This window comes from Sinocyclocheilus rhinocerous, unplaced genomic scaffold (assembly GCF_001515625.1).
Source record: "Sinocyclocheilus rhinocerous isolate Xijiao unplaced genomic scaffold, SAMN03320098_v1.1 scaffold50, whole genome shotgun sequence".
Lineage (NCBI taxonomy): Eukaryota > Metazoa > Chordata > Actinopteri > Cypriniformes > Cyprinidae > Sinocyclocheilus > Sinocyclocheilus rhinocerous.
This window is the reverse complement of record NW_015641057.1, coordinates 2,147,694-2,172,966: the sequence shown is the minus strand read 5'-3', so window position 1 is coordinate 2,172,966 and position 25,273 is coordinate 2,147,694. Positions and strand designations below refer to the sequence as shown.

Here is a 25,273-nt window from a genome sequence, read left to right as displayed (position 1 = left end):
CTCGATCTTGCAGGTTTGCATTGCACAACATCAGAAAGATCAGACCCTTCCTAAAAGAGAATGCTGCACAACTTATTGTCCAGGCCCTTGTCATTTCTAGACTGGACTACTGCAATGCTCTTCTGGCTGGACTTCCATCATGCACAGTCAAACCTTTACAAACCTTTACTTGCATATAGAACTGCCACAGGCTCAGCAGTCTCCTACTTCCACTCACTTTTGAGGAACTACATCCCCTCCAGAAATCTGAGATCTACGAGTGAGCGATGCCTCGTGGTACCATCACAGAGAGGCACAAAATCACATTCCAGAACTTTTTCGTTCATTGTTCCTGGCTGGTGGAATAAACTTCCCTCCCCTATCCAGAATGCTGAATCCCTGAATATTTTCAAGCGACACCTGAAAACTCATCTCTTTTGTCACCATTTGACTTCAGCTTAAAAAAAAACAAACTTTGCTTTCTCTTTCCTTAATCTCTCCCTGTCTAGCTTGTACTAATCTGATGCCTGAAAATTTGTATTACAAGCACTTCCTGAATTGATTTGCCTCTTAATGACGAATCGCTTATTGTATTCATTAATTGTAAGTCGCTTTGGATAAAAGTGTCTGCTAAATGAATAAATGTAAATGTAATGTAATGTCTGCAGCTTGCTAAAGATCATGTGGACAAGCCAGAGGGCTACTGGAGAAATGTTTTGTGGACAGATGAGACCAAAATATAACTTTTTGGTTTAGATGAGTTATGTTTGGAGAAAGGAAACACTGCATTCCAGCAAAAGAAACTCTGAAACATGGTGTTAGTATCATGGGTTGGCCCTGTTTTGCTAAATCTGGGCCAGGATGACTTGCCATCATTGATGGAACAATGAATTCTGAATGCAGCAAATTCTAAAGGAAAACATCAAGACATCTCTTCGAGAACTGAATCTCAAGAGAAAGCAGGTCATGGAGCAAGATAACGACCCCAAGCATACAAGTATTTTTACCAAAGAATGGTTTAATAAGAACAAAGTTAATGTTTTTGAATGGTCAAGTCAAAGTCCAGACCTCAATCCAACTGAAATGTTGTGTAAGGACCTGAAACAAGCAGTTCATATGAGGAAACCCACCAACATCACAGAGTTGAAGTGGTTCTGTACTGAGGGGCTAAAACTCCTGCAAGATGCTGTGCAGGGCTGCGTTTCTCAAATGCATCGTAAGCCTAAGTAGATCGTAAAAACGATCGTACGACTGATCTTAGTATAACGGTCTGTTTCCCAAAAGCATCGTAACTTAAGTAGCACTTGAAAATCATCGCAGATCTACGAGTGCTCTGGAATAATCTTAAAGCCCGAAGTGCATCATAAGAAGAGTTATGAGGTCACCTGCTTTAACTTTATTCAAGTGCATATAAGGTTTTGATTGTACTTCTCTTTATTACTCTTTTATTGTTTAAATGAATTTAAAAAAATGAAATAATTAAAAAGAAAAGGAAAGAAAATGAAAAAATATACATAAAAATATACATAAATATGTATACATAGAACAGTGCTGATAAAACATGTCTGCAATAAACTTTTTTGTCTGTACCTGTAGAAATGTATTGGCTAGATCAAGTACAAATAGTTGTGCTACTATCACCCTTAATATATACACTTTATATATTAATAATATCTAAACTTACAAGTTTATGTTTGAAAATAACCATCAACCATTAGTCATTCACTTCAGAAACACTTGGAAGAACTCATAAGAATTCTTATGATATTTCATAGGGTCTTAGGCCTTGGGTGGTTCAACAAACACATGGTCATCAAAAACTTTGAATCAACATGTTTTTCTTGATTTGAGTCAATGAGCTGCTGTTGAAAATTACTGGCCTCTTTAAGACATTGTCTAATGTCTTTCAAGACATATCTCCAGATGCACTGACTACAACCACAGACATTCTCAAACTGCTGAGGTGTTGTGGCTGCGGTCTGGACAACTGAAGATGGAGGCTGAGGCCTGTGAGGGTTGTTTGGAGGACTAGGAGATGGTTGGTGCTGGGAGATGGCAGGTGAAACTGATAGCTCCTCTGAGCATGAAGGACCTGACTCAGGCTCAGGTTGAGGCATCCCTACTCCTCCATGGAGGTCAATACCACCATACATGCCATCTGAAGTATTGACAAGGCCTTTTGTTCCTCTGCTGTGAGAAGAAGGGGAGAGTCATTGGTCCAACCACCTGTTTTTTTTTTATTGCCATCCTCTGCAGTGCCCTTCCCTTTTTCCAGGCTTGCGGAGTCCTGCCACTTCTTGCAGACCTCCTTCCCTGATCTCTTAACACCCCTGGTTGCAGTTAATTTTGTAGCAAAGTCCTCCCATGTTTTGTTTTTCCTTATTTGTGTGGTGTTCTTTAAATCTGCTGAAAATTACATCTTTGTTTCGCTCTACCTCCTCCATAAGAACATTAATTTCATATTTTTTAAAGGAATTTTATTTCTAATCCACATCAGGTGACGACTATTCGGTTCAAGGATACGATTCTATAAGGTAATATTTTAGCACTTGACAAACGGACAGCGACTCTTAAGTAGCACGTAGAACGCGTTCTCGCGCGTTCATGTTAAGCGCATTTTTGGGAAACGCACGTGGAATTGCGGCGAGCGTTCGTAACCTTGCAAGTAGAGAGTGCTCTTTAGAGCTAAGGTCCATCGTTATTGAGAAACCCAGCCCAGGACTGATCAGCAGTTACACGAAACTTTACCTGCAGTAATAGCTGCAAAATGGAGTCACACCAGATACTGAAAGCACAGATATGTAATAATGGATTGTTTTTCTCAATAAATAAATGACAAAGAAAATATTTGTATCTCCTATTTATGTAGAAATATAGAAAATTCTAAAGGCTTCACAAACTTTCAAGCAGCACATTTGTAGTCACATCACCAATTTTGTTTAAGGATGCCTAGAATCAAGGGGTGGCTCAACTTCCCCAGAGGCTATATATACTGTATATAACGATTGAACGAACTTAATGTAAACATTTCTAAATAGTTTCTGTTACATTTACTTAACCACAAAATCCCTTTTGAGCCAAAGCAAGAATACAAACAAGTCGAACTGACTAAAAGATGAAATGTTTAAAGATAAAAACATACCTGAGAAACATTCTCTATTCCCTCGGCAAAATCATTAAGATCATCGGCGGATTGAGTCTTTATTCTCAGAGTCTCTGTCCTGCACATTAATGATGCCAACCTCTGTACCGGGTAATGCATTTTCAGGAATCGGGCTATTCAGTGACTTAATTACTATACTTGGGGAATTATCATTGATGTCAGATATCTCAATAACAACAGTTGCATGAGATACAATTCCCAGTCCATCTGTGGCTTGAATTGGAAGCTCAAAGGATGACTCGTCCTCATAGTCAAGAGACCCTATTAATGTAATTCTGCCATTACTTGGGTCGAGTGAAAAAAACATCAAGTCACTTTCTGAAATATGGCCAAATTCATAAGTCACTTCTCCATTTTGTCCCTCGTCAGCATCAGTAGCGCTCACTGTCACCACTACAGTATCTAGAGGAGAATTTTCAGGCAGACTGACTTTATAGACGGCCTGACTAAAGACTGGAGCATTATCATTAGCATCCAGCACAGTGACGTGTATGGCTACAGTACCTAATCTCGGTGGAGTCCCGCCGTCTACCGCAGTGAGAATTAAAGTCACTTCCTGTTGTTGTTCACGATCTAATTCTTTATTAAGTACTAGCTCGCCATACATCTTCCCTGTTGCTTTTGCAGCAACAGCCAATTCAAAATATTTATTCTGCCCTAAATTATACGTTTGAACCGAATTCGTCCCTATGTCTGCATCGTGAGCCTCCTCGAGCAAAAAACGAGCACCTTTTACAGCCGACTCTGTGATCTCAAATTTTATTATATCTTTTTTAAAGACAGGGGTATTGTCATTTACATCTTGAACGTTTATGTTAATGCGATGAGATTCAAGAGGATTTTCCAAAACCAGCTCCTGTTTTATAACACACAAAGCTTTCTTTCCACAAAGTCCCTCTCTGTCTATTCGCTCCGCTACAGTCAGTTCTCCAGTATTCAGATTAATGTCGCAGTATCGTTTTCTGTTACCTTCAATATCAATGCGAGCCTTACGAAATGACAGTGTGTTCACATCGAGCCCGAGATCCTTCGCTATATTTCCAATCACAGATCCGCGTTTCATCTCCTCCGGAACAGAATATCTCACGTCTCCATAAGCGGTGTGCAACACAATGGAGGAGAAGAGAAAAGCCCGCAGACTAAAATAAACCAATAACGTCCACTTGTTATTCATTTTCGCTTGAGAATGATGAATATGTTTGGTTAAATATATCCTGTCCCATAAAATACTCCGAAGTTTCAGCACATAGGCCTACTTAAGCGAATGCTCCCGAACATGTATATGGCGTCAATAATAAGCGGCAGTACAAAGGGGAATAGCAATATTTCAGGGTGGAGAAATAACAACCACTTTACATTGCAGGTGCACAGCGACACCGTGAGGAAAAAAATCTGACATTTGTATTTTATGCTACAATACATGCACAATACTGAAATTGTATTTAATACTTTGTAACATTATGCCTTTAAAATAGCCTAACTGATTTTTCCCCCACAGCACATTTTGATATTTTACCTTTTCAGAGAGAAAATAGTTATCTAAAATATTTCCCTCAATGTTCTATCGAGAAATACAATACCACCTCAAAATGATAGACATACTGAAACGAAGCGTCACATTTCAGGAGAGAACAATCGGCTTAAATGTACTAAATGACATGGGAGAACCAATTCTCTCTCACATTTTCCTAGTCAGAAGCACTAGCTACAGTCAATACAATGACATCATAATAGAAAACAGCTACAGAGAGACAAGTAAAACAAACAAACACTTAACGTGGCTTAATGTACTGACAGTTGCACCGAGAGCCTAATTTAGTCTGGAACCTAACTGACAATAAAAAAACATCTACAAGCTAACTGATGAGCCAAGACTCTTAAGTTCAACACGATAAAAGTTGTATCTATTCTTTTCTCTATCAGAAAATGCTAATACAATTAAATACAAGCAAAATGGGGTGTGGAAAAAAAATATATATTGGCTGTTTATTCTCCGCAGCCTTTATTTTAAACATTTCACTGAACCACAAATAACAATTTTTATAAACCATGTGCCACAATTATTGGCACCCCTTGAAATGTTTATCAGTAACAGAAGTATATTGCTATTAAAGTTGTATTTTTTCTGACTTGCCGCAGTGATTAATGATGAGGTGCACAAAACAGGACATTACTGTGAGAAAATAAAGGTTGAAGATGCCCATTTCTACTATCAAGTCCGTAAATAAAAGCCAATTAATAAATTAGGTCAATAAATAAATTACATAATCTGGACACTAAACATATACGGAAAAAAATTAAATATTGAATTATAACAATACATTTATTCTTTAAATTATTTCCTTTAAACGGTAAGGTTAGATTATTGTAAATATTTTGAATGAAAGAAAAAGATATTGAACAGCAAAAACACTTCACCAATATTTAACAGCTTAATTTAACTATGAAAACAGAAAAAATAAGCAAATACAGATTAAGCACAGAACCAAAAGTAATCATTTAAAGACAAGCAGCCCCCCCCCTCCCGATATCTACTATATTATTTTTGTCTTGATTAATTTGTATTTAACAGTATCACTGCATGTCTTTTACCTGTCTATAGGGAAACACCTGAATATTTGAAAAATAAAAATAAATAATAATAATAATAATAATAATAATAAAAACAGCAATCAGCTTTATAATGCACAATCATTACTTAAAGTGTACCTGGGAAGTTTCAACTTTATTGCCAAGGTCATCCAGTATATTCTCAACAGACTGAGTCTTTTTCAGAGTCAGGTCAGCAGTCAGCGTGCCCTCATTATAAGATCTGACGAACTTGAAGTCACTAGTGCGCGAGCCCGTGGTCAGGTATGCGTCATAATTGTAAGTGCTGCGGAGAGTTCCCGCGCCCTCCATTGCACATGAGCTCTGTAATTCTGCTCCTGAAATACAGGTGGATTGTCATTCACGTCGGCTACAGTCAGGTGAATATTCTTAGTGGAAGATAAAGGCGGAGAGCCCTCATCAGTAGCAATAATTGTAAAATTAAATTCAGAGAGCAGCTCGCGGTCTAATTCACCTGTGGTCACCAGAGAATAGTAATTTTTGATTGAAGGTACGAGTTTAAATGGGACGTTTTGCTGAATGGAGCAGCGCACCTGTCCGTTATTCTCAGAGTCTCTGTCCTGCACATTAATGAGGCCAACCTCTGTACCGGTTAACGCATTCTCGGGAATGGGGATATTCAAAGATTTATTAATGATAACCGGTGCATTGTCATTAACATCTGTAATTTCTATTATTACCAATGAGTACGAGGTTAAACCTGCAGAATCTTTTGCTAAAACACGCAACTCATACACCTATTTCTCCTCATAATCCGTTGATCCAATAACAGTTATATCTCCAGTGTTGCGATTCAGTAAGAATGAGGTCTTATCTTCTTCCGAAACATGACCAAATGCATACGAGACCTTTCCATTTTGTCCCTCGTCAGCATCAGTAGCGCTCACTGTTACCACTAAAGTATCTAGAGGAGAATTTTCAGGCAGACTGACTTTATAGACGGCCTGACTAAAGACTGGAGCATTATCATTAGCATCCAGCACAGTGACGTGTATGGCTACAGTACCTGATCTCGGTGGAGTGCCGCCGTCTACCGCAGTGAGAATTAATGTCACCTCTTTCTGCTGCTCACGGTCTAACTCTTTATTTAATACCAGTTCACAGTATTTCCCTGCTAAATCGTTTGATTTAACATATAAAACGAAATTTTCATTGCTTTCCAAAGTATAAGACATAACTGCATTGTTTCCTATATCCGGATCGTGCGCTTCCCCTAGCAAAAACCGTTCTCCTTTGTCCGCTGATTCCCTGATTTCCATTCTGATAACATCCTCGTCAAAATGTGGAGAGTTATCATTTATGTCATCAATGTGTAAACTAATTCGATGCAATTCTAAAGGATTCTCAAGCATAAGTTCTTGTTTCAGAACGCATGATGCTTTCTTTCCGCAAAGTCCCTCTCTGTCAATTCTCTCCGCTACGGTCAGTTCTCCAGCATTCAGATTAATGTCACAGTATCGTTTTCTGTTACCTTCAGTATCAATTCGAGCCTTACGAGATGACAGTCTGTTCACATCGAGCCCGAGATCCTTTGCTATATTTCCAATCACAGATCCGCGTTTCATCTCCTCCAGGAAAGAATAGCTCACGTCTCCATAAGCGGTGTGCGCCATCATGACATAAAAGCAGAGCGAAAGCTCTATAACAAATCCTGCGTTTCTCTTCATTCTCAAACAGTCTCATCCAGCGTGAAAAAAAGTGAAATAGTGCAGACCAAAAAGGTGCCAAAATCAGTGGGAAACCTCGAATTAGCAAACAAATAAAATATACAATGTCGACTGCTCTCTCTTCTCTGCAACAAACAGCCTTTTATAAATGAGAAAGTGGGTGGGAGAATAATATTTGTCTTTGCTACAAAGGTATACAGCGACACCATGAGGCTGTAGGGAAGACTGGCTGTATATTCTGTTAAACCACTTCCTCTATAAATACATGGTCTGCTGTTTACAGAAAATATAGGAAGCAATATGTATCGTACACTCTAAAAAAATGCTCGGTTAAATACAACCCAGCGCTGGGTAAAAATTGACAAACCCAGCTATTGGGCTGCTTTGACCCAGTGGTTGGGTTACTACCCAGAAGGTTTGGTTAAAAAATTTAACCCAACCGCTAGGTCAAAACAACCCAGTTGCTGGGTTTGTCCATATTTCCCCCAGCACTGGGTTGCATTTAACCCAGCATTTTTTACAGTGTATATATATCGAGAGCTACTATATGCAGTAATGCGGTAAGCAAGTACAGTACTTCAGCACCATGAACAGCAATACTAATGAATTTGAAATAAGTTATTACAGAGAGGCATTAAAGTTCCAGGAGAACTAAATATTTTAATATTGCTTGAAATTCCATCACAGTGTATGGATAAACTTAAATCCCTAATGGCAAACTCACATACAAACAAAATGCATCATGAAAGGGAACAAAAGGCTACATTATACTTCTGTGCAAAACACCACTAATTTACTTTTATGGCTACATATCTGAACATGAAAACACGAGTCTGACAAGCACACATACTGGTTAAAAGAGAACCTATCACGTTATGGAAAAAAACAACAACAAAAAAACGAAGAACTAAAAACAGCAGCAACAAAGCAACATTAGGGTCAAGTGATTTAAATGTCTAAATAAAACAACTTAATAGACAAACATGAGATTCCAGCAACCCATTGTAAAAACTAATGGCAGTAATAATGTAAATAACTCTGTATAATAACAAGTGTGATATTTTTATAAAATTTCATAACACTGGAGTAGATGGTTGAATCATACCTGGTCCAAACATTAAAAACAACAGCAAACCCCTTAAATGAAGAGCAATATCCTAGTGCAGTTTTGACTGTAAGGCACCAAAAACTTAGAACAAATGGTGATTTAATGTTTACATTTCATCTTTGATGTCCATGTGGCAGGCAGGGCCCTTTATCATTCCTGTATATGTCTGGTGTAGAAGAATCTGACTGTAGTAGAACTTGACAATGACATCTAATGAAAGGTCTTCCCAGAAGAGCTGGCATAGCAGCAAAGGGAAGGAATAATGCTTTCAAAAATAAACTTTCAGCAAGACACAAAAGCATTACTGAGGTCAGGCACTGATGTTTGGTGATGGGTCCAGATACACTGTTACAAAAGGTGTTCAATAGGGTTTCAGGTTTGAACTTTGTGAAGGTCAGGCAAGTTCTTCCCCACCAGAGTCTGTAATGTCATTCTATGGTGAACTAAGATTTGTTTTCACTGTAATTACTATAGAATCACTTAATCTGTTAATCAGAAGGATTTTTTTCCATCACGTTAGACAGATGTATACATATGGTTGATTACTCAATTTGACTAATTTGACCTCATGGAATCTTGGAAATGTAACTCTTCAATCTATAAAAACATTTATCACATGCCCTAAAAGATTTTATGGGAACAAAAAAAAAAAAATTTAAATGGATATAGTATGATGATCAATTAAAATAAATAACCCTTCTCTATAAATAACAAAATGCAACTCTGCTGCCCTGGCATAAATGTGCACTGCTGTGCCTGTGATTTCTAATTGCTCTGATAACCGAAATTATATAATTAATTACTGAAACGATTGTTAATTACAAATTGCGAATCTGAATACCATATTAATGGAAATAATATTTTCCAAGAAGCAGTTCTTCAGGAAAAGTACGAAGTATTTGTTCCTTATTTCCTTACAAAAGTTAAAATAAACAAGAAAAAGTTTGGGTAGACTAAAAGCATAAGAGTTAAATTCTGACAAAAACCACTAATATGCTATTCACAACACAGGGGGACTCTAAAAACAAGGGCATTTAAGCACAGACGCCCAAAGAACCATATCAAACCATTAAGGACAAAATGAAAACGCCTACCTCGGAAAAAGGAATGCTCAAACCATAAAGCCCTTCTCAGAGTCTCTGTCCTGCACATTAATGATGCCAACCTCTGTACCGGGTAACGCATTCTCAGGAACGGGGCTATTTAAAGACTTAATCACTATAATGGGGGCATTGTCATTAACATCTGTAATTTCTATGATTACTTTAGTGTCCGATGAAAGACCAGAGCCATCCTTTCCCTCAATAAGCATTTCATACCTTGATGCCATCTCAAAATCAATGGGGCCTTTAACTTTAATCTCCCCATTGTTTGGATCTAGAGAAAATAGTACGTTGGCATTTTTCGAAATTCGACTAAACTCGTATGTGACTTCTCCATTTTGTCCCTCGTCAGCATCAGTAGCGTTCACTATCACCACTACAGTATCTAGAGGAGAATTTTCAGGCAGACTGACTTTATAGACGGTCTGACTAAAGACGGGAGCATTATCATTAGCATCCAGCACAGTGACGTGTATGGCTACAGTACCTGATCTCGGTGGAGTCCCGCCGTCTACCGCAGTGAGAATTAATGTCAGTTGTTTTTGTTGCTCACGATCCAATTCTCTTTCTAACACTAACTCGATATTTTTGCCACCATCCGCCTTTGTACGTTCAGATAAAAGAAAATGGTAATTCTTTTCAATCGAATAGCTTTGTACTCCATTCTGTCCTATGTCCGCATCATGCGCCTCATTCACGCGGAACCGAGCGCCTTTACCAGATATCTCACTTATCTCAAGCTTTATTGTGTCTTTGGGAAAGGTCGGTGTGTTATCGTTGATATCCTGAATTTGTATTGTAACACGGTGTATCTCCAGTGGGTGTTCTAGAACTAATTCAAAATTAAGATCACAGGAAAGCCCCTCACTACAAATCTCCTCTCTGTCGATTCTCTCCGCTACGATCAGTTCTCCAGTATTCCGATTAACGTCGCAGTATCGTTTTCTGTTACCTTCAGTGTCAATGCGAGCCTTACGAGATGACAGTCTGTTCACATCGAGCCCGAGATCCTTTGCTATATTTCCAATCACAGATCCGCGTTTCATCGCCTCCGGGAAAGAATAGCTCACGTCTCCATAAGCGGTGTGCGCCATCAGCACGAAGAACAAAAAGGCAAACATCTGATGATTAAGCCAGAAGCTTTGAAAATCCATTTGGAAATATGCTTTAGACAAGATGCAATACAAAACGTAAATCTGAATACTACATCTACAATAATACACAAAAGACTGGAAAAAAACGTAAGCGTCGACGATTTTCCATAAAAACGATCTAGAAGCACTGATAATGACATCACCAACAGGGTGGAGACAAGAAATATGTTTTTGTCAATGATATTACAGGTGAACAGCGACTCTAAGTGTTTAAACAAGAAACTGCATATTCAGTGCTCTAGAAGGAATATGTTACGGTAGTATGACTGAACAGCAACGATCACGGTAATGACTTTACAACATCAAGAGTTTTTGACTGTTAACATTCTATTTTGGAGGATCAAGAAAACCAATTTTTAGGGTATTCCTAAAACCCACTGCTTCATAGAGAGTTACAAGGTATGAGAGGGGGAAACGCGATTCACACATTACTTGAGCAGCACCATGGACAGCAACATTAAAAATAAATCAATTTCCACACGCAAATGCACACCACAAGTTTCAAAAGTTTGTGCAATGAAGTCTATACGTAAATGAAGCTACTAAAGAAATAATTTCATATTAAGGACACGACGAAACATGTGAAAACACATGCTTTATCCTAAATATAAATAATTACAGATTTTCTCACTGATTTACTGAAAAATCAGAAAGAACCACAGAAATTAAGCGGACACTCAAATTAACATGCAAAGTTTAAATAAGTTCCACAATAGAAAAGTTTTTAAAACTCTCTAAGTGATCTGCAAATGACGTTAGTCCGTTTGAAAACAAGGCATTAATCACAAATGGAAAAAGTTTTCACCAAAAAAAATCTAGTAACATTCTACATATACATCCCTTTTATAAAGAAACATGAACCTAACCTCTATGAACGCCGCTCATTTTGGAAAAAAAAAAAAAAACTTACAGGCAAGCTAAAAAAAAATGTAAAGTCAATATATGAGAAAATTGCAAGAACAGTAAAACAACCGATAATAAAATTACAATTTTTTTCCACATCAGACCGTTAAAGGTCATTGAAAACGAGAAAACACTCAAATTATTTTCAAATGCATTAAAAAACAAAACAAATAAAGGGGCAAATTCTTCTTTCAAGACTTGCGATACGTGACATTTTTAAGAGCCTGCTGCAAATCAAAGCGGTAAACTTTGAACACAAATATACACTTCATATGGAAGCCCAGACCATTAACTAAACGATAAAACACTTTGTTTGCCCTACCTGAAACGGATCGTTCATTTCCGCATGGAGTCCTTCAAGATCATCCACTGAGGACTGAGTCTTTTTCAGAGTCAGGTCAGCAGTCAGTGTGCCCTCATTATAAGATCTGACGAACTTGAAGTCACTAGTGCGCGAGCCCGTGGTCAGGTATGCGTCATAATTGTAAGTGCTGCGGAGAGTTCCCGCGCCCTCCACCTCTGCGTAATTTGGAGGAAGATACGCGCTGGGAATGGCTACAGCTCCATCAAACAACAGTCTGGGCTTTCTCCTGCGACAAAACCTCACGGCCAGGATGATGATGATGAAGGTCAGGAAGAAAGTGGAAACGGACACCAGCGCGATGATCAAATAAAACGTCAGTTTGGAGCTGCTCTCGTCACGAGACATGTCTTTCAGTTCTGGAACTTCAGCCAAGTTATCTGATATAAGTAAATACAATGCGCACGTGACTGAGAGAGAGGGCTGTCCGTTATCTCTCACGCGGTCTAATTCACCTGTGGTCACCAGAGAATAGTAATTTTTGACTGAAGGCACGAGTTTAAATGGGACGTTTTGCTGAATGGAGCAGCGCACCTCTCCGTTATTCTCAGAGTCTCTGTCCTGCACATTAATGATGCCAACCTCTGTACCGGGTAACACATTCTCAGGAATGGATATTTTAACATATTTACTCATTATTTTTGGGGCATTATCATTGACGTCAATAACATCAATTAATACAGAACAATGACTGGCTAATCCTTGACCATCCTTGGCCTGAATTGGCAGTTCAATTGAACTCTCATCCTCATAATCAATGAGCCCTGTTAATTTAATTTCTCCAGACAACGCGTCGAGAGAAAATGTATCCATAAGGCGTTCTAATAAATGTCCAAATTCATATGTCACTTCTCCATTTTGTCCCTCGTCAGCATCAGTAGCGCTCACTGTCACCACTACAGTATCTAGAGGAGAATTTTCAGGCAGACTGACTTTATAGACGGTCTGACTAAAGACTGGAGCATTATCATTAGCATCCAGCACAGTGACGTGTATGGCTACAGTACCTGATCTCGGTGGAGTCCCGCCGTCTACCGCAGTGAGAATTAATGTTACCTCTGTCTGCTCCTCACGATCTAACTCTTTATTAAGAACTAGCTCTCCATATTTTCTTCCATTTTCACGCGTTAGTACACTAAGAAGAAAGTGTTCATTGTCTTTTATCACATATGATTGCACCGAATTCATACCAATATCCGCATCGTAGGCCTCATCTAATAAGTAACGAGATCCTTTTTCTGCAGACTCCCTTATTTCGAATTTGATCACACTTTGTTTGAATTGTGGTGAATTATCATTTATGTCCTGAATATTGAGAATAAATCGTTGCAGCTCTAAAGGATTTTCCAGCACGAGCTCCTGTTTAATAACACATGAAGCTTTCTTTCCACAAATCTGCTCTCTGTCGATTCTCTCCGCTACAGTCAGTTCTCCGGTATTTAGATTAATATCACTGAATCGTTGTCGGTTATCTCCATTATCAATTCGTGCCTCTCGACTTGATAGTTTTTCCATATCGAGCCCGAGATCCTTTGCTATATTTCCAATCACAGATGCGCGTTTCATCTCCTCCGGAAAAGAATAGCTCACGTCTCCATAAGCGGCGTGCGCCATCAGCACAACAAAGAAAAATCCAACCATTTCAGCAACAACACAAAAGGTTTAGATATCTACGTGGAAAGGAAGACAAAAGTAACCACGTGTATATGGAATTGAAACGACTGAATCTAGTTCGTGGTCGATACAAGATAATTATAGATGAGGCACCGCTCACCGTCGACGACTTCCTACAGCGAGCTGAGATGTCAGTCCTGTATATGTATATGACATCATGAACAGGGTGGAGAGAAACAGTAATATGAAGGTCAACAGTTGCACTGGTGAACAGCGACACTAAGAGTTCGATTTTGAAACTGCAAAATTTTTCATAGGTCTGATATTAAATGTTTAAACTTGGATTTAACATTTATCGTGCACATTAAATAACTTGGCCTGGCACAACCAAATATTTACGTAGAATGTGAAAAAACGAGTCCAGTTTTCTAGGGCATATATTTAATAATAATAATAATAATAATAATAATAATAATTATTATTATTATTATTATTATTATTATTAATAATAAATAAAAAATAAACACGACTATATATGCAGGCCTACATAGGGCATAAAAAGAAAAACTTCAACAGCAACAGACAACGCCCTCTACAGCATCATAAAGACAATATAGAAATATGCCATCCTATACTAAAATTTCTAATTCAATGAAGTGACGATTTAAAAAAAAAATGAATATAGAACATGAGAGGAACACAACAAACTTAATGTTTACGGACCTTTCCATATAACGTGTTTTCTAAGATCATTATTAATAGCAAACGTAAAACGTATATATTACTTATTAAATTACGTAATTTGTAATTCCATATGTTCAACTTAATCGGATTGTTGTCTGTTGTCTTAATCTCTTTTTACTAAAATTACACAAAATGAACAAGATCAATACATTCAGATCATTCTCCTGTAGTGTTCATTTGCGTTCAAGTATTGGCAAAAAAAAAGTAATATTTACAAAGAAATTCTTTGTGGCTTGTAAACAAACTGAATTAATCCTACACTTCAGTCAATAAGTTTGCATGTATTAAACATTATCTTCATGAATACATTCAGCTGAAGTTGAGGTATAACATCCTAAACTCTAAATCATAAAATCCAGTTTGCAATATTGGATCCTGCAGTAGTTTTTACAAATAGATAGCAAACATTTTATTAACACATGAGATATGTGAAATTGTGCTCCATGACTACCATCCTCTCTTTTCTCAAAATCTTTCAATGGGAGGTTCAAATCTGCTCCAGCAGATTGTGTAACATTCGCGTAAGTTGCATAATGTCAATAACAGTTAGATATTACACAGTCAGGTGTTTGACCCTCAAACCAGATGATCTATGAACAAAACAAGTGTTTATATTTGTCGTGGACAATCATTTATTAACAGTTCATTACCTGCAAGCAGCAAATTATCAGAATACACAAGTTTAATAAAACGCCTGGAATTATTTGGAGACATTGTGAAACGGAAGAGGACGTCGCCTAAATTATTAACTCAAATAAATTTCTAAAGAAGATACCATTTAAACCTTAAACCAACGCACTGAAAAGAAATCTTAATTCAAACTGCAAATATCGAACTGCAATGTCCAACCAGGTCAGTGAATTCTTTAAGTGTATGCGCCAGTATCTCAATTCCCCTGAAGGGTGGGAGATAAACAATACCACAATAAAAAAAAAAAAAAAAAAAAAAAAAAAAACAGCACAAAATAATAATGATAATAATAAAATTTAATAAAATAAATAAAATAAAATAAAAATCTCAGACAACAAAGGTAAATGCTAATGCAGTACCATGGAAAGCGACAGTTTGGAGAGAGAGAGAGAGAGAGAGAGAGAGAGAGAGAGAGAGAGAGAGACTGAGACTATCCTGTGACAGTAATATCCATCCTTTTAGTTGGATATAAATAAGAAAGATTACCGAAATCGGCATTTGAATCTCTTTATAAGCTAATTTCACAAATGCAACACATCGATAAAAGAATCGCAAAGCAATAAACAAACATACAAATAAACCACGGATTGAAATACAAACTACAGAATCGCCATGTAAACCCAAATTGATGTTAGACACAATGTTGAATGAACTTAAAGGAACACTCCACTATTTTTGAAAATAGGCTCATTTTCCAACTCCCCTAGAGTTAAACAGTTGAGTTTTACCATTTTCGAATCCATTCAGCCGATCTCCGGGTCTGGCGGTAGCACTTTTAGCTGTAGCTTAGCACAGATCATTGAATCTGATTAGACCGTTAGCATCTCGCTCAAAAATGACCAAAGAGTTTCGATATTTTTCCTATTTAAAACCTGACTCTTCTGTAGTTTCATCGTATACTAAGACCGACGGAAAATGAAAAGTTGTGATTTTCTAGGCCAGACCCGGAGATCAGCTGAATGGATTCAAAAACGGTAAAACTCAACTGTTTAACTCTAGGGGAGTTGGAAAATGAGCCTATTTTCAAAACTAGTGGAGTGCTCCTTTAACGTTGAATCAATGGAATGAGACAGATGTCGCAGTAATTTCCAAAAGACCACCACCACTAACATCTTTAAACTCTGAATCAAATAAAAAAATTATAAAACAACGAATTCCTGATAGCATGCCACATGACTGAAAATAAGCAGGGAAAATAATCAAAATTACATACACAAAAAAGGTAACTATACATTTCAAAAGTCAGACTAACCCTCAAATACGCCCTTACAAAGGAACTACATGAATTTCACGTGCAATCACAAGTTAAAATCACATGTGAAATGTGTGATACACGTTTCATGTGTTTCTTCATGTATTTCGCATGTGATTTTGTGTGCAGTGGTCTTTTTAAGACTACAGCCTGTTTCAATACAAGCAGACAGCTTACAACATAAAAATCTAACTTGTTAACCAAGGCCATTAAATTATTTATACAAAAGAGTATGAGTATGAGTATGATATATATATATATATACACACAAAACGGTCCTACCTGAAAGGAATCACTCATTTCGGCATCGAGTCCTTCAAGATCATCCACTGAGGACTGAGTCTTTTTCAGAGTCAGGTCAGCAGTCAGTGTGCCCTCATTATAAGATCTGACGAACTTGGAGTTTAAATGGGACGTTTTGCTGAATGGAGCAGCGCACCTGTCCGTTATTATCAGAGTCTCTGTCCTGCACATTAATGATGCCAACCTCTGTATCGGGTAACGCATTCTCGGGAATAGGACTGTTAAGAGAACTAACTACTATTATAGGGGTATTATCATTGGCATCAATAACGTCTATTATGACTGTACAATGACTAGCTAGCCCTTGACCATCTTTAGCTTGAATCGGTAGTTCGATTGAACTCTCCTCCTCAAAATCAATGAGTCCCTTTAATTTAATTTGTCCAGACATTGCATCAAGGGAAAATAATTGCCGGACAATTTCAGATAAATGACTAAATGCATAAGTCACTTCTCCATTTTGTCCCTCGTCAGCATCAGTAGCGCTCGCTGTCACCACTACAGTATCTAGAGGAGAATTTTCAGGCAGACTGACTTTATAGACGGTCTGACTAAAGACTGGAGCATTATCATTAGCATCCAGCACAGTGACGTGTATGGCTACAGTACCTGATCTCGGTGGAGTCCCGCCGTCTACCGCAGTGAGAATTAATGTTACCTCTTTCTGCTGCTCACGATCTAACTCTTTATTCAGCACGAGCTCGCCATATTTTCTTCCATTTGCACCCGTTACTACACGAAGAAGAAAGTTTTCATTTTCTTGCAACACGTAAGACTGCACTGAATTCATACCTATATCTGCATCGTGGACCTCATCTAATAAGTAACGAGATCCTTTTAGTGCTGACTCCCTTATTTCGAATTCAATAACACTCTCTGTGAACTGTGGTGAATAATCATTTATGTCTTCAATATTGAGAATGAAACGATGCAGTTCTAGAGGACTTTCAAGGACAAGCTGCTGATTTATTACACATGAAGCTTTCTTTCCACAAAGCCCCTCTCTGTCGATTCTCTCCGCTACGATCAGTTCTCCAGTATTCAGATTAATGTTACAGTATCGTTTTCTGTTACCTTCAGTATCAATCCGCGCTTTTCGAGATGACAGTCTGTTCACATCGAGCCCGAGATCCTTTGCTATATTTCCAATCACAGATCCGCGTTTCATCTCCTCCGGCACAGAATAGCTCACGTCTCCATAAGCGGTGTGCGCCATCAGCACGAAGAACAAAAGGCCAAACATCTCAGCAGTGAAACAGAACCTTTGGAATTCTTGAAATATTAACCAGAAATTTAAACCAGTAGTACCACGCACAAGAAAACAAGCATATAACCCAATTTAGAATAATAGACGTAGGCTAGATAGTCAATGTAGACGATTTTCTAAAAAGAGATTAGATGAAAGCCCTATATGACATCACAAGCAGGGTGGAGAGATGTGTGCTGAAGACACACTGTTTTGCAGGTGAACAGCGACACTACGAGTTAAATGATGAAACTGCATAATGTTCATATATCTGACAGGATTGTGTGTGGGTTACAGCGAAAATCGTTTAAGCGAAACAAAAGCCGACAGCAACATTCCCTGATGAGTGGGAGATAAACACCACCACAATATTTATAATATTACCAGAATGAATGAATGAATAAGCAAGCACATTGCGAGATCGTGATCTACATCACGTAAGAAAAAGACACTAAATGTCAATTGACAGTGCACAGACAGCAACAAGAAAACATGCTTTATGACATTTATAATCAGACTAAAATAACGTTTAAAAAGTTTCTGACATACGAAACTGCTTTTATAAGCCAATTTCACATAACTAAGTCATCGATGAAGAAGAATCACAAAACGGCTTTAAACCTTTTGAATATTAAAAAAAGACATCGTTCGCCTCCGCATTAAATCCTTCAAGATCATCCACGGCAGACTGAGTCTTTCTCAGAGTCAGGTTAGCAGTCAGCGTACCTTCATTGTAAGATGTGACAAAGTTGTATTGAAATTAGTCATAAGCTTATTAAAAAAGCTATTTCACGGCAGATAAAGTTCTCTTTGACAATTAGTAAACAGATAAAAGGTCAACTACTTCTACAAAATAATTTCTATTAAGGATTCATTAGCTAGAGACAAAAAATCAAATACGTATAAACAACGACTCATGAAACATGATTCATTACTTACAATTGCATCTAAAGATATATTATACATAGAAGAACTACTCCTTAGACTTAAAAATAAACTTCAAAATATTTCGGAGCCTGTTGTCAGCGAAAGTAGTCTATTAAAATACTAATTTAATCTGAAAGGTTAGAATATTAAAAATACAGCAACGGTTAATTCGACATGAAAAGAAGCACTCATGTTCGCATCGAGTCCAAAAATCACAAGACCACAAATGTAACCATTTTATAAACAAACTTATTGCATAAGAAAACTTAAATTTGTGAATAAAGCTCATTCATAAACTCTTATATTATATGTCAAAACATGAATATAACACTTTGTTGAAAATAAAATGACTAGAGGGCATAGAACCACCAAACATTCTCTGAGAATGTGAAAAGAGAAACAGCTCAACTACTATAAAATGTACTCTTTAATATGCAAGTCTCCAGCAAAACGTCAACAGCAACACACACGGCCTGTACAGCACCATGGACAGCTAATAGGTCTGCAATAGAAACATTCCCTTTTTACTAAACTCCAAGTAAACTGGGATTTAAAATTAAACACGAATTTAAAGTTGTTTATAAAATTGTTTCAGATAACAGACAACGAGAGGAATGGGAGAAAGTTAGCATTTCTAAAACCATTAGAAAGCATGTTGTCAATAAAAGCAATCTATAACCCCAAAATATTTTTAAAAAAAAATTGAAGAAAGACTTCGTTAGTCCTACCTGAAAGGAATCGTTCACTTCCGCCTCAAGTCCTTCAAGATCATCCACAGCGGACTGAGTCTTTTTCAGAGTCAGGTCAGCAGTCAGTGTGCCCTCATTATAAGATCTGACGAACTTGAAGTCACTAGTGTGCGAGCCCGTGGTCAGGTATGCGTCATAATTGTAAGTGCTGCGGAGAGTTCCCGCGCCCTCCACCTCTGCGTAATTTGGAGGAAGATACGCGCTGGGAATGGCTACAGCTCCATCAAACAACAGTCTGGGCTTTCTCCTGCGACAAAACCTCACGGCCAGGATGATGATGATGAAGGTCAGGAAGAAAGTGGAAACGGACACCAGCGCGATGATCAAATAAAACGTCAGTTTGGAGCTGCTCTCGTCACGAGACATGTCTTTCAGTTCTGGAACTTCAGCCAAGTTATCTGATATAAGTAAATACAATGCGCACGTGGCTGAGAGAGAGGGCTGTCCGTTATCTCTCACGGACACAATGAGGTTCTGTTTCATGCTGTCAGATTCAGAAATGTCCCGCTGCGTCCTGATCTCTCCGCTGTGGACACCGATAGTAAAAAGTCCCGGATCAGTCGCTTTAATAATGTGATACGAGAGCCACGAGTTCTGGCCAGAATCCGCGTCCACGCCGATCACCTTGGAGACGAGGGAGCGCGCCTGCGCAGCTTTCGGTACCATCTCGGTCCTGAAGGAGTTTCCTTCCGGAGAGGGGTATAATATCTGAGGGGAGCTGTCATTTTCATCCGTTATGAAGACAGTCACGGTCACGTTACTGCTCAGAGGAGGAGAACCGTTGTCTCTGACTAAAACCTGTCCGTTATTCTCAGAGTCTCTGTCCTGCACATTAATGATGCCAAACTCTGTACCGGGTAATGCATTCTCAGGAACGGGGCTACGCAAAGATTTCACTCGTATCCCAGGAGCATTGTCATTAACATCTGCAAGTTCTATTACAACCTTAGCATCACTAGATAAGCCAAATCCATCTTTCCCTTCAACTAGTATTTCGTAAATGGCTTCGTCCTCAAAATCAAGTGCACCTGTAACCCGAATTTCACCTGTACTTTTATTCAAGTAGAAAAGCTTTCTAGCTCTTTCAGAGATACGACTAAACTCATACGTCACTTCTCCATTTTGTCCCTCGTCAGCATCAGTAGCGCTCACTGTTACCACTAAAGTATCTAGAGGAGCATTTTCAGGCAGACTGACTTTATAGACGGCCTGACTAAAGACTGGAGCATTATCATTAGCATCCAGCACAGTGACGTGTATGGCTACAGTACCTGATCTCGGTGGAGTCCCGCCGTCTACCGCAGTGAGAATTAATGTTACCTCGTTTTGTTGCTCACGATCTAATTCCTTTTCTAGCAGTAATTCAATTTTTTTTTCTCCGTCTACATTTGAATTTATACTCAACTGAAAATTGTCATTCTTCTGTAGACTGTATCTCTGAATTGCATTCTGTCCTATATCAGCATCATGAGCCGCATTCAAACGATAGCGAGAGCCTCTAACAGCAGACTCCCTAATTTCAAATGTGACCAAATTCTTTGAGAAAACAGGCGAATTGTCATTAATATCCTGAATTTGAACTGAAACATGATGCAGCTCTAATGGATCTTCTAGCATGAATTCAAATCTTAAAACACATGAAAGCCTGTCCCCGCAAATCTCCTCTCTGTCAATTATCTCCGCTACGGTCAGTTCTCCAGTATTCAGATTAATGTCGCAATATCGTTTTCTGTTCCCTTCAGCATCAATGCGAGCCGTACGAGATGACAGTCTGTTCACATCAAACCCGAGATCCTTTGCTATATTTCCAATCACAGATCCGCGTTTCATCTCCTCCGGAAAAGAATAGCTCACGTCTCCATAAGCGGTGTGCGCCATCAGCACGAAGAACAAAAGACCAAACATCTCAGCAGTAACACGGAACCTTTGGAATTCTTAAAATATTAACCAGAATTTGAATCCCGTACTATAATAATTGCCATGTACAAGAAAACAAGTATAAAATCCTATTTATAATAACAGATGAAGATTATATCAGGCAGTAAGTCGGTGTCAACGATTTTCTATGAAAAAAAAAAGAGTAGCTGAAAGCCCTATGTATGACATCACAAGCAGGGAGGAGAGATGTGTACTGAAGACAAACATTGTTTTGCAGGTAAACAGCGACACTATGAGTTAAAAGAAGAAACTGCCCCCAATGTTCATATTTCTGCAGGGTTGTGTGTGGGTTATACAGTTATACAGCGAAACAACAGCCGGCAGCAACACTACCTGATGAGTGGGAGATAAACACGACCACAATATTTATAATATTCAAAAAATATATATAAAATAACGAATGACAGTGCAGCACAATGGACAAAAACTGGAAAACCTGCTTTATGACAGTTCTAATCAGAGTAAAAGAGCGTTTAAAATTTGCTGACATAAACTGCTTTTATAAGCCAATTTCACAAAGAAGACACCGATGAGAAGGACGTCAAATTGCTTAAAAACAGCAGCGTTTTGTCTCAGATTCCGTTACATACTTATGTCGCAAAAATAAAATGAGTTTGAAAGAACTATTAGACAACAGAACGAGATATATCAGATTCCTTTCTTTAAAAGATAACCAAACAGCTTTAAACATTTAGAATCTAACAAATAGCTACACAGTATTTGGCATTTATCAAGGCATATATAATTGTCCCATTGACAATTTGTAAAACAGAAAGAAGGGGCAGTCACTTAAGCATAATTTATATTAAGGATTCCTTAACTAGCAACGAAAAAAATAATAAAAAAATTAACTCGTGAACCAGGATTTATGACTTCAGATTTTTTTTTATGGTCATGTTTGAGCAATTTAAAGAGAACATATAAAACTAGCTACTTCTAAGCCTTCAAAACGAGCTTCAACATTTTTAAGAGCCTGTTGTCAGTGCAGACAGTCCATTAAAATAAACACACTAATTTAATCTGTAAGGTTAGAACATTAAAAAAGTAAGAAAAGAAACGTTAAATCGCAAAGTACCACCCATGTCAGCATCAAGTCCTTCCAAAAAAAAAAAAATTATATCACAAGATGCACAAATGTAACCATGTCATAAAGAATACAACAGCAACAAACACGGCCTGTACAGCACCATGGACAGCTAATAGAAATATGCCCTTTCTACTAACTATAGTGAACTGGGATTTAAAAAGAAATACGAAATTAAATTAGTTTATAAAATTGTTTCACAGAACAGACAACGAGATGGATGCAAGAAAGTTACCATTTCTAAAACCATTAGAAAGTATGTTGCCAATAAAAGTAACTTGCAAACCCAAAATATTAAAAAGATTAAAAAAATAAATAAAAATACTTCGTCAGTCCTACCTGAAAGGAATCGCTCATTTCCGCATCAAGTCTTTCAAGATCATCCACAGTGGACTGAGTCTTTTTCAGAGTCAGGTCAGCAGTCAGCGTGCCCTCATTATAAGATCTGACGAACTTGAAGTCACTAGTGCGCGAACCCGTGGTCAGGTATGCGTCATAATTGTAAGTGCTGCGCAGAGTTCCCGCGCCCTCCACCTCTGCGTAATTTGGAGGAAGATACGCGCTGGGAATGGCTACAGCTCCATCAAACAACAGTCTGGGCTTTCTCCTGCGACAAAACCTCACGGCCAGGATGATGATGATGAAGGTCAGGAAGAAAGTGGAAACGGACACCAGCGCGATGATCAAATAAAACGTCAGTTTGGAGCTGCTCTCGTCACGAGACATGTCTTTCAGTTCTGGAACTTCAGCCAAGTTATCTGATATAAGTAAATACAATGCGCACGTGGCTGAGAGAGAGGGCTGTCCGTTATCTCTCACGGACACAATGAGGTTCTGTTTCATGCTGTCAGATTCAGAAATGTCCCGCTGCGTCCTGATCTCTCCGCTGTGGACACCGATAGTAAAAAGTCCCGGATCTGTCGCTTTAATAATGTGATACGAGAGCCACGCGTTCTGGCCAGAATCCGCGTCCACGGCGATCACCTTGGAGACCAGGGAGCGCGCCTGCGCAGCTTTGGGTACCATCTCGGTCATGAAGGAGTTTCCTTCCGGAGAGGGGTATAATATCTGAGGGGAGCTGTCATTTTCATCCGTTATGAAGACACTCACGGTCACGTTACTGCTTAGAGGAGGAGAACCGTTGTCTCGGGCTAACACAAGCACTTTGAAACTTTTCAGCTGTTCGTAATCAAACGACCTCACGGCATGAATGACCCCGGTGTCTCCGTTAATGGATAGAAAGGAGGACACCGGTGCGCCATTGAGAGCAGAGGACAACAGAGAATAAACTACAGTGCCATTCTGTCTCCAGTCCGGGTCTGTAGCTGATACTGAACAAATAGAGGAGCCCGGTTTGTTATTTTCTTGCACATGAGCTCTGTAACTCTGCTCCTGAAATACAGGTGGATTGTCATTCACGTCAGCTACAGTCAGGTGAATATTCTTAGTGGAAGATAAAGGCGGAGAGCCCTCATCAGTAGCAGTAATTGTAATATTATAATCAGAGAGCAGCTCGCGGTCTAACTCACCTGTGGTCACAAGAGAATAGTAATTTTTGATTGAAGGTACGAGTTTAAATGGGACGTTTTGCTGAATGGAGCAGCGCACCTGTCCGTTATTCTCAGAGTCTCTGTCCTGCACATTAATGATGCCAACCTCTGTACCGGGTAACGCATTCTCAGGAACGGGACTGGTGAGAGATTTAAGTATTGTTATAGGGGCGTTATCATTGACATCAATAACATCTATTAATACGGTGGAGTAACTGGCTAACCCCTGACCATCTTTAGCTTGAATGGGAAGTTCAAATGTACTCTCTATCTCATAATCAATCAGCCCGGTTAATTTAATATCGCCAGATACTAAATCGATGAAAAATAATTGCTGGACCTTTTGAGGTAAATGACCAAACGCATATGTGACTTCTCCATTTTGCCCCTCGTCAGCATCAGTAGCGCTCACTGTCACCACTACAGTATCTAGAGGAGAATTTTCAGGCAGACTGACTTTATAGACAGTCTGACTAAAGACTGGAGCATTATCATTAGCATCCAGCACAGTGACGTGTATGGCTACAGTACCTGATCTCGGTGGAGTCCCGCCGTCTACCGCAGTGAGAATTAATGTTACCTCTGTCTGCTCCTCACGATCTAACTCTTTATTAAGAACTAGCTCTCCATATTTTCTTCCATTTTCACGCGTTAGTACACTAAGAAGAAAGTGTTCATTGTCTTTTATCACATATGATTGCACCGAATTCATACCAATATCCGCATCGTAGGCCTCATCTAATAAGTAACGAGATCCTTTTTCTGCAGACTCCCTTATTTCGAATTTGATCACACTTTGTTTGAATTGTGGTGAATTATCATTTATGTCCTGAATATTGAGAATAAATCGTTGCAGCTCTAAAGGATTTTCCAGCACGAGCTCCTGTTTAATAACACATGAAGCTTTCTTTCCACAAATCTGCTCTCTGTCGATTCTCTCCGCTACAGTCAGTTCTCCGGTATTTAGATTAATATCACTGAATCGTTGTCGGTTATCTCCATTATCAATTCGTGCCTCTCGACTTGATAGTTTTTCCATATCGAGCCCGAGATCCTTTGCTATATTTCCAATCACAGATGCGCGTTTCATCTCCTCCGGAAAAGAATAGCTCACGTCTCCATAAGCGG

The 25,273-nt window shown here is 38.6% G+C and overlaps 5 protein-coding genes and 1 pseudogene across 5 annotated transcripts in view; all 6 read right to left on the bottom strand.

Moving 5' to 3' along the window:
* Nucleotides 1–3,161: 3,161 nt before the first annotated feature.
* Nucleotides 3,162–4,402, bottom strand: LOC107754542 (protocadherin beta-1-like). The gene has a single exon (XM_016571016.1). It carries the CDS (start codon nt 4,314–4,316, stop codon nt 3,162–3,164), a length of 1,155 nt encoding a protein of 384 aa, XP_016426502.1. The 5' UTR covers nt 4,317–4,402.
* Nucleotides 4,403–5,991: 1,589 nt separating this feature from the next.
* LOC107754541 (protocadherin gamma-B4-like) lies at nt 5,992–7,562 on the bottom strand (annotated as a pseudogene).
* A 2,076-nt stretch (nt 7,563–9,638) lies between these two features.
* Nucleotides 9,639–10,855, bottom strand: LOC107754540 (protocadherin gamma-A11-like). The gene has a single exon (XM_016571015.1). It carries the CDS (start codon nt 10,782–10,784, stop codon nt 9,639–9,641), a length of 1,146 nt encoding a protein of 381 aa, XP_016426501.1. The 5' UTR covers nt 10,785–10,855.
* Nucleotides 10,856–11,878: 1,023 nt separating this feature from the next.
* Nucleotides 11,879–13,815, bottom strand: LOC107754537 (protocadherin beta-3-like). Its single transcript, XM_016571014.1, has 2 exons — nt 12,010–13,815; nt 11,879–11,914 (listed from the first exon to the last, which is right to left on the bottom strand). The coding sequence occupies exons 1-2, from the start codon at nt 13,687–13,689 to the stop codon at nt 11,879–11,881; spliced, it is 1,716 nt and encodes a 571-aa protein (XP_016426500.1). The 5' UTR covers nt 13,690–13,815.
* A 2,912-nt stretch (nt 13,816–16,727) lies between these two features.
* LOC107754536 (protocadherin gamma-B5-like) lies at nt 16,728–21,572 on the bottom strand. The gene is made up of 2 exons (XM_016571013.1): nt 20,372–21,572; nt 16,728–16,787 (listed from the first exon to the last, which is right to left on the bottom strand). Exons 1-2 carry the CDS (start codon nt 21,476–21,478, stop codon nt 16,728–16,730), a joined length of 1,167 nt encoding a protein of 388 aa, XP_016426499.1. The 5' UTR covers nt 21,479–21,572.
* A 587-nt stretch (nt 21,573–22,159) lies between these two features.
* Nucleotides 22,160–25,273, bottom strand: part of LOC107754535 (protocadherin gamma-A12-like) — a 6,071-nt gene continuing 2,957 nt past the window's right edge. The window contains exons 3-5 of the mRNA XM_016571012.1: nt 24,677–24,725; nt 22,935–24,574; nt 22,160–22,171 (exon numbers count right to left, since the gene is read on the bottom strand). Of these exons, the coding sequence (XP_016426498.1) occupies nt 22,160–22,171; nt 22,935–24,574; nt 24,677–24,725 (1,701 nt within the window). The remainder of the gene's footprint in view (nt 22,172–22,934; nt 24,575–24,676; nt 24,726–25,273) is intronic.